This window comes from Prosopis cineraria, unplaced genomic scaffold (genome assembly GCF_029017545.1).
Source record: "Prosopis cineraria cultivar Desert tree isolate PC_DT_omini unplaced genomic scaffold, ASM2901754v1 PC7, whole genome shotgun sequence".
NCBI lineage: Eukaryota > Viridiplantae > Streptophyta > Magnoliopsida > Fabales > Fabaceae > Prosopis > Prosopis cineraria.
In genome coordinates, this window is record NW_026555338.1 from 25,158,559 (window position 1) to 25,173,906 (window position 15,348).

The 15,348-nt window shown below is 29.7% G+C and overlaps 1 protein-coding gene across 5 annotated transcripts; it reads right to left on the reverse strand.

The window, feature by feature from the left end:
- Positions 1 to 5,371: 5,371 nt before the first annotated feature.
- LOC129316427 (putative disease resistance RPP13-like protein 1) lies at positions 5,372 to 11,235 on the reverse strand. Of its 5 annotated transcripts, XM_054960856.1 has the most exons (4): positions 7,944 to 11,235; positions 7,033 to 7,177; positions 6,358 to 6,427; positions 5,372 to 5,521 (listed from the first exon to the last, which is right to left on the reverse strand). In XM_054960856.1, the coding sequence occupies exon 1, from the start codon at positions 11,176 to 11,178 to the stop codon at positions 8,914 to 8,916; it is 2,265 nt and encodes a 754-aa protein (XP_054816831.1). In that variant the 5' UTR covers positions 11,179 to 11,235; the 3' UTR covers positions 5,372 to 5,521; positions 6,358 to 6,427; positions 7,033 to 7,177; positions 7,944 to 8,913. The 5 variants fall into 5 exon arrangements, with proteins under 5 accessions (XP_054816831.1, XP_054816830.1, XP_054816829.1 ...); XM_054960855.1 differs by lacking the exon at positions 5,372 to 5,521 and having other exon boundaries at positions 6,370 to 6,427; positions 6,753 to 7,177; XM_054960854.1 differs by lacking the exons at positions 5,372 to 5,521; positions 6,358 to 6,427 and having other exon boundaries at positions 6,706 to 7,177.
- Between the last annotated feature and the right edge of the window lie 4,113 nt (positions 11,236 to 15,348).

Below are 15,348 nucleotides of genomic sequence, written 5' to 3' on the forward strand. Positions count from 1 at the left end.
ATTGAAAAATTACAAAAAATAATCCAAAAATTATAATAAAAGACCCAAAAATTACATAACATGACTTTTTTTTTGTCTGTTTACATAATTTTTGATGTGATTTTTTAGTTAATTAATGGTCAAAATTAATTTTCATTAATAGTGGAAGTTGAAATGAATCATTTTCAAAAGTTGATATAACACTTTATACAATAAACAAGTTTAAGGTTTATAGTATTATTGGACTTAAAGTTCAGTGAGTAATTTACTCATTTATTCTTTATTTTATTTTTCTCCTCTTTAATAATAAAAAAATTGCGCTTGATGTATTTTCCTAAAAATGAAATATTTAATTATTTAAATAAAACACGTTTAAAAAAAATTAAAAGTTAAAAATTGTCTTCATTTTATATTTTATGCCATATTGAACGAAATCTTTAAAATATTAATGATGAAATGAAAAAAAAATATAAACTATCTAATTTTAAAATTAAAAACTGTATATACTTAACATTATACACTTAAAATACTTGTATTTAATTGAATCAAGACATATGAATCTTTTACATATTATTTATTATATAACAAAATTTTATTATTAACACATCGAAACTTTTTTGTTTTGATTTGATTGGATAAAAATATATTAATTTGATAAAAAAGATAAAAATATATTCAATATATATGGTTAGCTAGCTAAGTTTTTCCCTTTTAAAATTGAAATTCCAATTTCAAAATTGTTTGGTTTTGTTCAACTCAATGCATCCAACCATCCATGACTTGACTTAACCAAGCAAAATGAGCACAAGTAACTAGGAGGACTTTTAGTTTCTTAAACAAATTATTATGTGCTCATTTTTCTGCTGTAATCAAAAGGAGTATATTCCTTCCTTCTAATTAAAATACAAGAAAGAGTCTATTCTTTAGGCTCTTGGTAAGATCCCATGTGGTATCCTTGAGTGGTGTGCCATGTCATCAATTAATCCAAAATTAAGTCATCTAAGTAAAGGAAAGTTCAAATAAAAAGATTTATATTCAATAGTTTATAATATATATTAGGAGCCCAAATAATCATGTTAAAGGCCCATACATAAAAATATATTTGGAGGGGGCAAATTGGGCCACAACCTTGCATATTTAGGCATAAGTGCATATTTTAATGTACCATGAAAAGTCATGAGTATAAATAGTACTTGGAAGAAATTTAATAAGCTTAATGAAGGCTTAAATGGATTCATAAAAGGCATTACATGAAAACCAATCCAGTTAGAGTCTGTTTATTTTAATTACATCACTTTTTTTGTTTTTTGAATTTATTTTTTATGTATTTTATTTAATTATTGTTTTAAGTTTTAATAGCCAATTATGAGCTTTTGGACTTCAGTAATAAATTAGGATTTTTCTATCAGGGTTTTTCTTAAGAATTTTAGTATGATTAGAGTCATAGTTGGAATCAAAGTCTTTTAATATAAATACACCCTTTTTGTACCTATTGAAATAAAAATAGAGAGAGCTGAATAATATTAATTTCTTTTCAAGTTAGTATTTCTTGTTTCCCTGTGTTCCTCGGAGAAGACATCTTGGTAGCAAGAGTTTGATTGTCTCTTATGTTCTAGATACTTGGAGTTTTTTTGAAACAAGTTTCCATTAGTTGTTTGGTTTCATATTCTCGGTGTTTATTTGACCCAATTTTTTTTTTTTTTGGGTTTCAAGTTTTAGATAATCTTACATGCTTTTTTTTTTTTTTAATGATATGTGCTTTTAATTACCTTTCTTTGCTAGCAAATTCATAATTTATTGATTTTCTAGAACAAGTTCGAGTCCATATTAGATAACCATAAGATCCCTTGTGGCATCCCAAGTGGCATGCCATGTCATCAATTAAGCCAAAGCTCATTGAATCTCTTCCAAATAGTATTCACGCTCATGAATTTTCATGGTACATTAGGATGTGCACTTAGGCCTAATATCAAGGTTGTAACACAATTTATCTTCTCCAAGTGCATATTTATGTATTGGGCTTTCAATACGGTGACTTAGGTGCCCAAAACATATTATAAACTATTGATTACGTTTACAAATTTCTTTTATTCGGGCTTTCTTGTACCTGGACGACTTGATGTTGATGACATAACACGCCATTAACATAGGATCTCATCAGCACTAGAAAATATTAGTCTTTGTTATTAGTAGAAGGTAATCCTAATAAAAAGTGTTAATGGTTTTTAAAAAGCATCATGTTTACTAATTATTAATCATTAAGTATTACTCACTAATTAGATATTGGTATGTTGTTGGGCTCCTTGGCTGTTATTATTGTGGGATCCCATAATATTGTATTTTGACAGGTTTTATATAATTATTGTGAAAGTTGTGTTGGAAATCGGGAATATTACAACATCCATGTAGGACTGGTTTTGAAAAATATTACATGTAGTAGTTATTACTAATTATTAAATGTCATCAAATATATTTTTTTAATTTAAAAACAAATGTCATCTAATATAAAAATATTTTTTTGAATTCTAATAAATAATAATTTTTATCAAATGTTAATTGCATTGCTTTGTATCATGGGTTAAAAGGCATTTTTATCCATTTACTATTTGTTAGAAGTATCTAATATTATAGACTTTCATGTGGTATAATTTTGTCTTCCAACATTTTAAAATGGTGCACTAAGCACCTTGTGTTAAAAAAACATAATTCTGACTACTAGTTAACTTAAAAATTAAGGAAAAAATCAGAAAATTATAGAAAACTAAATTAAATTACATATGAATACCCTCTAAAAAATTAATATTAATTAGGTAGGTATCTTAAATTACATATAAATAATAGGATATAAATGTTATTTTTTACTTATATAAAAGGCTAAAATGCAATTTTCACCAACCATTATTTGACTGATGTCTGACCATTAAAAAACATTGTACAATCAGTTAAGGCTGCTCAATCCAAGTGCCATTTTTATCGAGGGCTTTCGCGCCAGAGCGCCTTTATTCGTAGCAGGCCGTTGCTTGTTGTGTGACTAATGCCTTTACTAATCTAAAGCCTTTGCGCTAGGGCGCCTTTATTTGTTGCTTGTTCCTTAGACGAGTAGGGGCGCCCTAGCACCATTAGCCCTCTCGCTTTGCCTCCACACATTGCAACAAGCAAAGGATTTAGTGCAAACGCGCTTCCCCCCCTCTCTAGCTTATTATTTAGGGGCGAGATAATGCATAACCTTCACTTACATAGTGAAATATCAAAATCAAAACTATTCGATATCTGATTACCGTTGGTGAGTCAGTTGCTAGCTTTGGCTTAACCAGTAAAAGTAAAGATCATCCTCCATTTCTTTAAAAAAAAAAAATTGAACTCACTAAAGTTTCTCTTCCCCTCCCTCTTCTTCCCTCCATTTCCCTTCAATCATACCATAAAATTATGAAAAAAAAATACTTTAAAATTTATAAAAAAAGGGATCTAAAATTTATAAATAAATACTAAATAAGAAAATCAATATCAATTAAGTTCTTTAAATTGTAAATAAATTTTAATAGAAAAATGTTATTTCTTTCACTTATAAAAGACTAAAATGTCATTTTGAGTTTTTGACAAGTTTATTAAATAACATTTATTAACAGCACACTGATAAATAATTGAAAAAAGTATAATTAACTTTTTTTGGGTTAAGGGTAACATCGCACTGATTTTAAACATTGAAGAGAAATATTATATCAAAAAAATTAACGTAATAGACATTCCTGGACTTATTATAACTTAAAGGAAAAATTGTCCTTTAATCTTTCAAAAATATTACATGTAGTAATAATTAATTATTAAACATAATCAAATATAAAATAACATTTCTTTGAATTTTAGTGGTTAATAATTTTTATCATATGTTACGCATAATTTTATTGCTTTTTATAACATTAAGAGGTAACAAGGGCAGTATTAAAAATTGAATCAGACATTAAAAACTGAATCGGACACTCGGGACCGAAAACTGGTGAATTGGCTAGGGAGTCAGTTTGGATTTCAACATTTAGCATTTTAAATCCACTTTTTAACATTTTAGATGTTAAATGTTGTTTGAGTATTTTTTATGTGAACAAAATAACTTTTTAAAAGTGGGTTAAAATGTGAATTTGGTAACTTAACTTTTTAGTAGATTTGAAATTGCAAATGGGAGTTGGATTGTACCTACTTTTATAAATAATCATGATATCTTTATTATGTTTTAATTTTTTTTCTAATATTAAACTGTATATTTTTTATTCTTATTATTTAACATATTAAATTTTATGTTATTTTAATTTTTTTTTCATAATTTTTAAACATTTTTAATATATTATATTTGTATAACAAAAATTGTCAATTATCAAAAATCAATGTTCTTTTTTATCATTACATGTCTAAAAATATATCTCAAAAGCAAAAATCATCATTAATTCAAATAATTTTTAATTTATCAAATTAAATTTTAAAAAAATTATCCAAACACAAATTTTATTGCATCAATTGATTTTCATTAAATTGAATTTTTCTAAATGAATAGCAAATGGACTTTTAATAAATTAAAAATCAAACACACATTTCATTGACCTGGATTGAATAGATCAACCCAGTTTTGATCCGGTGCAAACTGATGGTTTTGCCCTTTAAAATATTGCATGCATACATTATTAGTTCTTAAACATATTCAAGTATAAAATAATAGGAAAAATATAATTTTTGTCTCTATAATTTAATCATATTTTGTTATTAGTCATTGTACTTTTTTCAATATTTTATATCTCTTTAAATTTTTCCATAAGTAATATTAGTCCCTCTATTTTTAAATATTTTTCAGAGGAACAATGATATGATATGGTAGTAATAGTATTAAATTATCTAATATGTACTTAATAATGTTAAATATTGTGTTGAATGTTAAAATAAGAATGATGTGACAATTTAATCAATTTAACCAATGGTTATGTTTCCCGAAATAATATTTCTTAGAATTTTAATAATTAATAATTTTTATCAAATGTTACGTATAACTGTATTGCTAAAGACAATTTTTTTAATTAAAAACAATAAAAAGCTGTAGAATCAATTGAGATTGCTCAATCCAGGCGCCATTTTTATCCTACATTTTTTTTTTTTTGATAAACTAGCTATCCTGCATTTTTTTTTTTTTTTTGGCTTTGGTACAAGAAGCAACGGTTGTGATCACAAATTGTTTTGCCATTAATGAAGCCGCGGAACTCAAAAAGAATGAAACAAGAAGACTGGATTTATAAACGTTCCAAAAGAACCAACCACAAGATACTCACTATTAGTCACAAGCAGAGAGTCGTATGATTCTATTCACTGTAAGAGTCCAATAAAAAAAACAACATGCATGTGAGACAGTGGTAAACAGAAGGAGCAAAACTTGGTTCTGGAACATGTTTTCTTAATAATGCATAAAATTGAGAGAATAGGGTTGAACGAAAAAAGCATCTTTCCAAAGTGCTAGAGTAAGCTTATCTTTCCATTGCCCTCAACAAGAATAATATCAGAGTAAACCCTGCAAACTCAAATAATGTTATTGTTAAAGAAGTTCATAGTTTTGTAGCAGAATTCTAAATCTCGGGAAAATGTGCAAAGAACAATAATTCAAGCGTGTAATTATGTGTCGTCAAATATCTTTTCATTTATATTGCAAGCATATATGCAGTCATGTGCTGACCACCAATAACAAGAACCATTTTTCCATTTTGTAAATATATTTGTAATGTAATACGTGGGATGCATTACACAAGCATACACCCATAGACAAATGCAAAAAAATTGCATGCTCTTGTTATAAATTGATGAACAGTGTGGTTTTTCTGTATGAAGGACAATTTTTATCTCTTCTCTTCATTTTTGGCTGTTTGAATTTAACACAACCTAAAATTTGTTCAAAGACAGAGTTATAAAAGGGATACAGAGTCCAAGTTAAGTGGCAAATAAGAAACCACACATGGTCTTCATACGAGATATTAGTTCACAACGAGGGTTTGTTTATCTGCATTATGCTTTTGCCTACTTTCCATTACCAGTTATAGAACACGATACGACCAATACCTATCATATCAGTATAAATCAATGAATGCAATATCTATCAATATCTTAAAAAATATTTGACACTGTAAGTATTGAAAATTTATTGATACAAATGATTCAGTTGAAATCCTTCCTAATATGTGTGCTTACCCCTGAACGTTAGAGTGAATTTTAAAATTCAATATATAAATGTTACTGTTAAAGTTGTTAGTTTTATAAGGCGATTCTAGTTCTCAGACAAACATGCAAAGGACAACAGATGTAAGTGTGAACACGAGTTATTATATGTCTGAATCAGAGTGGAGGAAGCTTTACCTATGTATGGCCCTGCGTCTAGAGGAAAGAACAATGGCCTCTAATTTGAATGAAGGGTAAAAGGCAAAATCTGCAAATCCCAAATTGAAACCTTTTTAAGTCTAAAAAGAAATGAAAAAGTCTCAAAAGCCTAACTTTTAGAAAATAACAACAGAAAACCAAAATAAGGAGAAGTTTGCGCAAAGCCAAAAACCACATTTACAAAATAGTGAAATACAAAGCTGTAAGTTATTGCTCGTTCTTCTAGTAAAAGCCATAAATGCCGCAGAAACTCCGAAGCAATGTTAAGATAAAGTGAATATACTGCTATATACTGAATTATCAATGTTTATGAAAAACAGGAGCACATAAAAAGGTAACAAGTTATTTTTTCAAGCTTTTGGGCGAGAACTAACGGCTATGATCACAGTTGTACTCTTGCTGATTGCATTAAAGAGAAAGGGATGTAGGCAAAGGAACAGACGGCAAGAAAATACAATAATTGGGGCAATTGTCCTCCACAAACTGATCAAGTTAGCATATCATTATCAATCCTCATGAATCGGAGCCTTGAACAATCTTAAGCAAAGACCTCAACAGTCCAACATTGTGAGATTCCAATATCTACTGATGTAAACAAGAGAAAGAGAACTATAATCATGCAAGCTGCTCTTTGTTCATGGCCATGAAAGTCACCTAGGGGGGAAAAAAGAACAAGGCTGGTGTTGAAACATTACAAAAGCAATAACAAATCCTCGTGCAGTCCTTCAGAGAGCCAATGAAACTCATCTTTCCATATAGTGTGATGTGATTGGATCGCCCCAAAACATTCTATACATATCTGCACTCCACCACAAGCCCTGTTAGTCCCTAGAAAAATATGGACAAAGAGGCCTCACTAAGCATTACTGTCTGGAATCAAACAAGTATCAATCAAAATATGCAAGAATTGAAGCCTTTCTTGAGTCTCAGAGCACTATATTAGGAGGGGAAAATGGGAAAATGTCTTGAAGTCTAACAATTTAATAACAAATAACAAGAAACTGGAAAATTATTGTCGAAAAAGTTGTACATACCACGGAAACTTTGAGACAGCATTAAAGTTCTACAGTCTAATAAAGTGAACATCAAGGCCCACATTATAGGGCCAAAGTTCATGATTAAAAAAAAAAAAAAAGCAAGTCACAATGTAACAGATAATTTGAAAAATATACCACGGTCGAAAAAAGTAGATATCCAGGAGTGCATTGTATTACCAATGTTTAAGAAAAACAGCAGCGATTAGCAATGTAACAAATAATTGAAAAAATTCACTACAACGGCATAAAGTAAATAGCAAGGTATGAATTGTATCACACATGCTTATGATAAACAGAACCAAGCAACAATGTAAAGTAGATGTCTCGAAGCCTAACTATTGATTAACAAATAACCAAAAAAAAAAAAAAACCCAGAAATGTATTGTGGAAAAATGTAACATGGCAATTGTTTGCTTTGGGGAAAGTTTCCACACTTATGTTAACTGAAGTTTATGCTGTTGATTACATTAAATAGGACGCAAAAAGTGTAAATCCAATGGATGCAAGAAAAAATGTAGGAGCACAAACCTGAGTGGTGGCTTGGACTAGGGAATAGAATGATTGGGGTACTCCTCCTTCACAAACTCAAGTTTGTCTAGCATCGTCAATCCAAACATTAGGGATGTGAGCAATCTTTCCCCTATCAACATAGAGATTTGGGCATTTGATGACAGCAAGATTCCTCAGCTTTGATGGCAAACCCCCCTCTGGAAATGTTTTCAGTTTTGGACAATCCTCTATTCTTAGAATGCTAAGAGACGGAGCAAAAATGCCCATAAGTGATTCTAAATTCCCCAAATGTTCAAAGCAGCAACATTTTAGCCTAGGGGCGGAAAACCCCCGTCCTGAAAATGATACAAATTTTGGGCACTCCTTAATGTTCAAATCTGTAAGATTTGTTGGTTCATTCATGCGCCCCTCTGAAACAGAAATCATTTCAAGATTATCACATCGATCAAGATATAGCCACTGAAGTGCAGGGAATAGATCCAAAGTGAAGTTCCTAAATGACACACAACTTCTTAATATCAGTATATCACGAAGTGAGCCATGACGTTCATGTGATGGGAACTCCAAAGTCGGACACTCACGAATGTCCACCTTTTCAATGCAGGTGTTGGCAATAATGTGCTCAATCTTTTCAACCAAAGTTGCATTCATGCATGGTCCTTGAAAGAAGAGTTCTTTTAGAGTGGAAGGAGTGTATCCCAACTTCACATTCCCACATTTTCTAAGAGTCAAACTTCGAATCATTGGAGCCATCGGAACCAAAGCTACAAGTTCTTGGCAATCTTCAATAATGAGTTCTTCTAAAGAAGGAAGTTGTTCGGGCAACTTCTCTTTCAACTTTGGACAATTCCTTACATGAAGCTCTTTAAGGCATGGGAAGGCTCTAGAAGCTGTTCCGCATTCCCATTCCTCCCAATTCACCATTTCATCAAACTCCAAGATTTCAAGAGACCCAAATGAAACAGCAGAAGATTTACTTCCAAGAAATTCAACCAATAGCTGCAATACAATCCAACCCTCTAATGAACAGTGACTTGAGGGACGGCAAAAGGCCCAATGATGGCAAAACAAGGCAATAGCTGCAACTTTCCAATCGGAGTGAAACAATGTTGGGCAATGTATTAGAAAACCAATCTGGAAATCTTGTACCGCCATAGTGCATGACTGATAGTTTCTTCAAGTTCTGGTGAGGTTGGAGCTTCTCCAGCACGTACCTTTCATTCTGGGAATTATTATGGCAGTCCGGACTCCATTGGAAGCTTAACTCATCAAGGCACTTTTTTTCTTTCAAGTTGACAGTAGAAGCATCCATCCCATGAACTACATTCTGTAGCTCAAAAATGGACAATTCTCCTTGAAGATTGAGTTTGCCTAACTGCTTGATGTTGGACTCACTGTAATTTCCCACATCGAATGATGTCAGACGAACTTGAAGATCTTTCAACTCTCCCAAATTTAGAGGAATCGTTTTCAGCCATGTGCATTGTAAATCCAGAAGCCGCAGACGTTTTAGTTTATTCAAATTGGCAGGCAGCTCATCCAAACGATCACAATTTTTCAACTTCAATGTTTGTAGATTATAGAGAAGACATATAGAGTCGGGGAGTCTCCTTATCCCACTGCCAGATAGATCAAGATACCGTAGATGTATGAGATTTCCTATGGAATCAGGAAGCTCAGTAATTTTGAAGTTGTAACATAGAGACAAAGCTCGCAAGCATTTGCACTTAAACAATTCATCAACCATTGAAGTCCAACCAAAATCTGGATTAAGGAAAAAAGGCAAGAATGACCGCAACTTGCTCGATTTTTGCAAATACTCAGGCTGTCCGAATCCTCCATTTTCATGCGAAAAGGATAAGTGACGTGTCTTTTCTGAAACATTGGGCACCTCTTTAACCTCTTGCCTTAAGCAAAATTCTCCAGAAACAAAATTTGCCAAGTCATTGAGAAGGTCATGCATTACATAATGTGTTCCATCTAGAGCAGATTTCTGAAAGAAAGACCTTGACACAAGATCCTGGAAGCATTCGTTGCCTACTTCTTCAATGGTCTTGTTTGATTTAGAGGCTGGTAAGAAATCTTGAGCCATCCAAAATAAAACTAGCTCCTCCTTTTTGAATTGATAATCCTTGGGAAGTAATGAGCAATAAGCAAAGCAGTGCTTAAGATGGGATGGAAGATAGTGATAGCTCAGCCTCAAAGCAGGAAGAATATTGTTGTGGGAAACTTCCCATATCTCACAGGTCAAAATGCCATTCCATTCCTCCCAAGATAATTTCCTACCCAAAAGACTTCCAACAGTTTTCAAAGCCAAAGGCAAACCTTTGCACTTCTTAACGATCCTCCTACCAATTTCTTCAAGATCAGGACTTGCTTGAGGAGAGTTGTGAAATGCATATTTCACAAATAACAACCAACCAGCTTCATCTGATAATTGATGTGGGTGGTAAATTTCATCTGAACCAGCGACTAAAGCAACATTCTCATTGCGTGAAGTGACAAGAATTCTGCTGCCTGCAACCCTAGAAATCAAAGACTCTAGAAGAGCTTTCCATAATATATAATCATCAGACCAAACATCATCAAGAACAATAAGGAATTTCTTCTTGGTCAACAAATCCTTTAACTTATTTTGTAACATGTTCAGATCTTCAGTTCCATAATCTGATCCTGTAATTGCGATGAAAATTATTCTGATTAATCTTAAAATATCAAAGTCATCAGATACAGATAGCCAAACTTTAAGGTCAAATTCACCCTCCACCCTTTGATCGTTATAGACAAGCTGAGCAAGGGTGGTCTTACCCAAACCACCCATTCCCACGAGAGAGATGACAGAAAAGTAACATTCATTTAGCAACCACTTAATTATGATTTCTTTTTCATCATCCCTGCCATATATTCCAGCTTGATCAATCAGGGAAGTCGTTGGCAACTTTCTGGCAGTTACAACAGCACCACCCTTACCTTCTTTTAGTCCCAGAGCAATCTTTTGGCTCTCAAGAAATTCAAGATTTTCTAGCAGCTGTTTCATCCTTGAATCAAAGTCCTTGTCAAATGAACTAGTACGGAAGAAACGCCGTACCTTGCCAGCAAGACCAGCTTGAGTTTCAGGTTCCATCTCCTGCTTGTAGGCTTCATAGTTAATCTCATCCAAAAGATCGTCAGCATCGAACACGGCATGTTTGAGCTCAGTAAGCCAGGCCATCACATTAGGATCATTGAACTGCTTATCTTCAGCATCATCCATGACAGTGTTGATGGATAAGAGCGTGATTTTCAACTTCTTCAACAGAGACGTATCCAATGTTCTTCCCCGGAAGTAGTCACAGACTTCCAGAGACATCATCTTGTCGAAAGCCACCTGAAGGAAGGAGGACAGAAAAGCTCCGCCAACGATTCCTGGAACCATGGTGGGAAAAGAAATCATAATTAAGTGAGTGGGAGACGACTAGGCACTCAACGGGAAAATCGGTCGATTTTTTTATTTAGGTAAATACAAATTTAAAATTTAACACAAAATATGAAATTTAACTAGGTAAATGAAAAAGATAGTAAAATTGTCACAAGAGAGTAAACTATTACGTTTGACTATAATTATAGAGAAGTAAATAAATGTGTTAATCTTTTTATTTATTAAACATTTAAAAACAACTTTGATATTATTATCTATAATGACTTTTCTTAAGATACAAATTTAACTTTTTGTTCCTTGCACGATCTTTTTGTGACCTTGTAATAAAAAAATAAAAAGATAATGAATGTGTTTTCAAATTTCATAAAATATATTTTCAAAGAGAATTTCCTCTTCTTCAAAAAGTTTAAATTTGATTTCTTATAAAATATATTTTTATTCTAGATATAAACTAGATCAGATTTTCACAATTTAAATTTAATTATTTATTTTTCTTTTAATTTAATATTTTAATAATAATTTTAGGAAAAATACAATTATTGATCCTATAGTTTTATGAGCTTTTGCTTTTCATCTTGTAATTTTTTCAATGTGGGAATGAAAACACTAAAATGCTTAAATTATAGGGACCTAATCTTGTTGATACTATAGAGATTAAAAATACTAAAAAAAACTACAAGATTAAAAGGAAAACCTGATAAAATTATAGAAATTGATTGATTATTGTGTTTTTCCATAATTTTGTGAAAAGATTAAATATAAACAGCCTAAATCTTGATCTCATAGTTAGAATAGAAAGGAGGAAGACAGAGTATGGAGATTAAAATTCTAGTGAAATTGATAACAAGGCTTTTCTTTTTCCTACATATAAAAAAAAAAACTTTTTAGATAGCATGAAAATAAGAAAAAGCCAATGCCTCACGGTACAAAGTTTGGCGCAAAAGAGAAATCAACACATAAAACTACAGAGAGTGGTAAGAGAAAATAGCACTGAATTGGATTGAGAAGAGAAGAAAGAAGAAAACCTGCTTCTACGTGATTTCGTTAGGTTAATATTGCTCTTTCACAAACCCTTTCTTTCTTTTTTCATGATCTTCTTTCTTAACCTCTATTTATAGAGTTTATATCTAGATTTTCAATAAGATAAGATATTTAAAAGACGTGATTAATGAAATCCGGGAAAAGATATTATATATTCTTGTATATTCAGATAAACATTGTATATTGGCGTGTCATTATTTTCTTTAGATATTGTGAGATATAACTTCTTGATTTACATGACTCTCTAAATATCTATTGAATTTTATTCGAGAAATTTATAAATATATCAATATTTTAAAAGGAAAAAAATATGTGATTTCAAATTTTTTTTGCATATTTTTTTATATTTTTGGCGTATTGCCTTCTGCGGACGCATGAACCGATTAAGAGTTTATTAGGAAATTATAAGTCACCCATGAAAGAGAGCCACACTAATAGCAAATTAGTAAAACATTATATATTATTTCAAAAAAAAAAGAAATTATAGTGTGTGTTTTAATTTGTAAAAGATAATGTAATTTTACTCAAGTAATTGTCTTATCTCTCAATTTAAATTATAAACTACTTTATCTTCTTTAACGAAACAAATAAAGATATTTCGCTTATTTTGGAAATTTATTTAGCTTGCTTTTAAAAAAATAATTCGTCGTGACAAAAAGAAAAACAATGAGTAAATAATTTGATTTTTAAATCTCAGTCTATCATTATCCTTTTTCATAATACTTATTTAATTTTGGAAAAATTAATTTGTGGGTCCTTCTAATTTTCATTAATTTTAAATTAAGTCACTATAATTTATTTTATTCTAATTAAATTATTATAATTTAATCGATTAGATATATTATTCCTTAAAAATTAAAATTATTAATGAATAATCAACTTTACCAAAACAAAAGAAAATTTCAAATTTATAAAAAAAATTGGTTTAATACTTTTAGCCTAAATGAAATGAAAATTTTATTTAATACAATATTATTTATAAAACATAACCTAATTATATAAATTTTAAGTTATAAAAATTAAGTAATTAATTTTAAATTATAAAATATTTTAATAAAAAATACAAAATTTCTTAATGTTTTTTTTAAAAGAAAAATGTAAGGAAATCCTCCTCTTCTAGAAATTAATATATTTAATTGATCAAATTATGAGGACTTGATTAAAATAAAATAAATTACAGAAATCCAATTCAAAATTAAAAAACTAAAAGGACTAGAAAATTAATTTTTTTAATTAAAAAATATTTTAATAGATAGAATTTAAAAAAAATTCTGATTATGGAATCTTATGGAAGTGAGTTCTTAAAATATGGTGAATTTTATCGCAAAACTCTTTTTTTGAGGAAAAATGATTTTCTATAAAAAAAAAAGAATAAATGTAGAAAAGCCCTTTTCCACATCAGTTCTTATTATTTCTCCCGGCCTAGTATTACTCATGGTGAGATGGAAAAATCACTGGAAAGAATAAACAATTTTCATTTGTTCACTTCTCAACTTAAAAATTTGGAAAATTTCAATGAATAAATGCCATTATAACACAGACAAATTCAACAAAAACAAATTGATCACACTACAAGATATTATGCTTGTGTTGGATAATGAACAATATTAGTTTATATACTTTTCACGGATACTGGATATTATGCTTGTGTTCTTATTTGTATTATTTATGTTGGATAATTAATGTTGATCAATTAATTTATATTTATAGTATTATTTGTTTGTATAATATGTTTATGTTAAAGGTTTATTATTTTTATTGTAATTGATTCAATAATTCCATATTTTCAGGTTTATTTTTTTAGTTACTTTTTATGTTTTCTCGGGTGTTGATATTCTAGGTAAAATCATTTTAGCAGTTAACTTGAGTATCTCAACCTAAGCATGCGCACCCAACCTGTCTGACGATGAGCATTTTTCGAGCATGGTTAATTTAGACTGAATGGGATCTAGGGTTGGGCCAGCCTGGCTCATGCGCAACCCTAATTCTTAATACTCTCTTTGTTTTAAAAAATATAAGGAGTATTGAAAATAAAACAATTAATGTTACACAAACTCTTGCAAAGTAACTCATATTTTTTATATTAAAAATGTAAACTATTTTTTTATATTTACGGTTAAAAAATATAAAGCATTTGTAGTTTTCAATGCGTGATCAAATGAGCTTTTTTTCCTTCAAAAATACCCTTAATGAATAAACTAGTCCACCATTTACTTTTAAGTGAGATATCATATTAAATAAGGACAAACATTGAAAGATGATATCAATTTTAAAAAAATTAACTAACTTATTGTGATTTGATTAAGTTAAAAATGCATTATAATTTTTAAATTGAAAGAGTACATCTTTTTTCAATTTCGAATGGAGAGATAAAGAGCCCCTTTGTTTAAAATTAAAAAAATAAGTCATTTGTGGGTAGTTTAGAGATTTTATAAAAAGAGATTTATTTTGTAGATATTTTATAAAAAGAAGACATTATTTTATGTTTGTTTACAATAATAAAAATTGATTATCAATTAATTATTTTTAAATTTTATGATATCTTTCTTAAATTTTGTTTTATAAAAATAATTTATTATTATATTATTTTAAAATTTTATGATATTTTGTTTCTTTAAAACACTTTTTCTTATCTACCACATTAAATTATTTTTAAAAGTTACTCAAAGTAACTTCTTAAAATAATTAGAAATATACTTTTTTTCACATTCTAATTATTTTTAAAAGTTTAAACAAATATAATAAAAACTCACAAAATATATTTTTTAAAAAAATAAATGATTTTTCATAAAATAAGCTAAAACAAATGGGGCCAAAAAAATGTTTGTTTCTAAAATTTATGGTATTTATTATGGGTGAAAATAAATTAAAACACTTTTTAAACAATTTGAATGGTATAACTAATTTTGAAATTAGATTAAAAGACTATTATCAATCTACAAATTTTGAAAGCTAAAAGGTTTC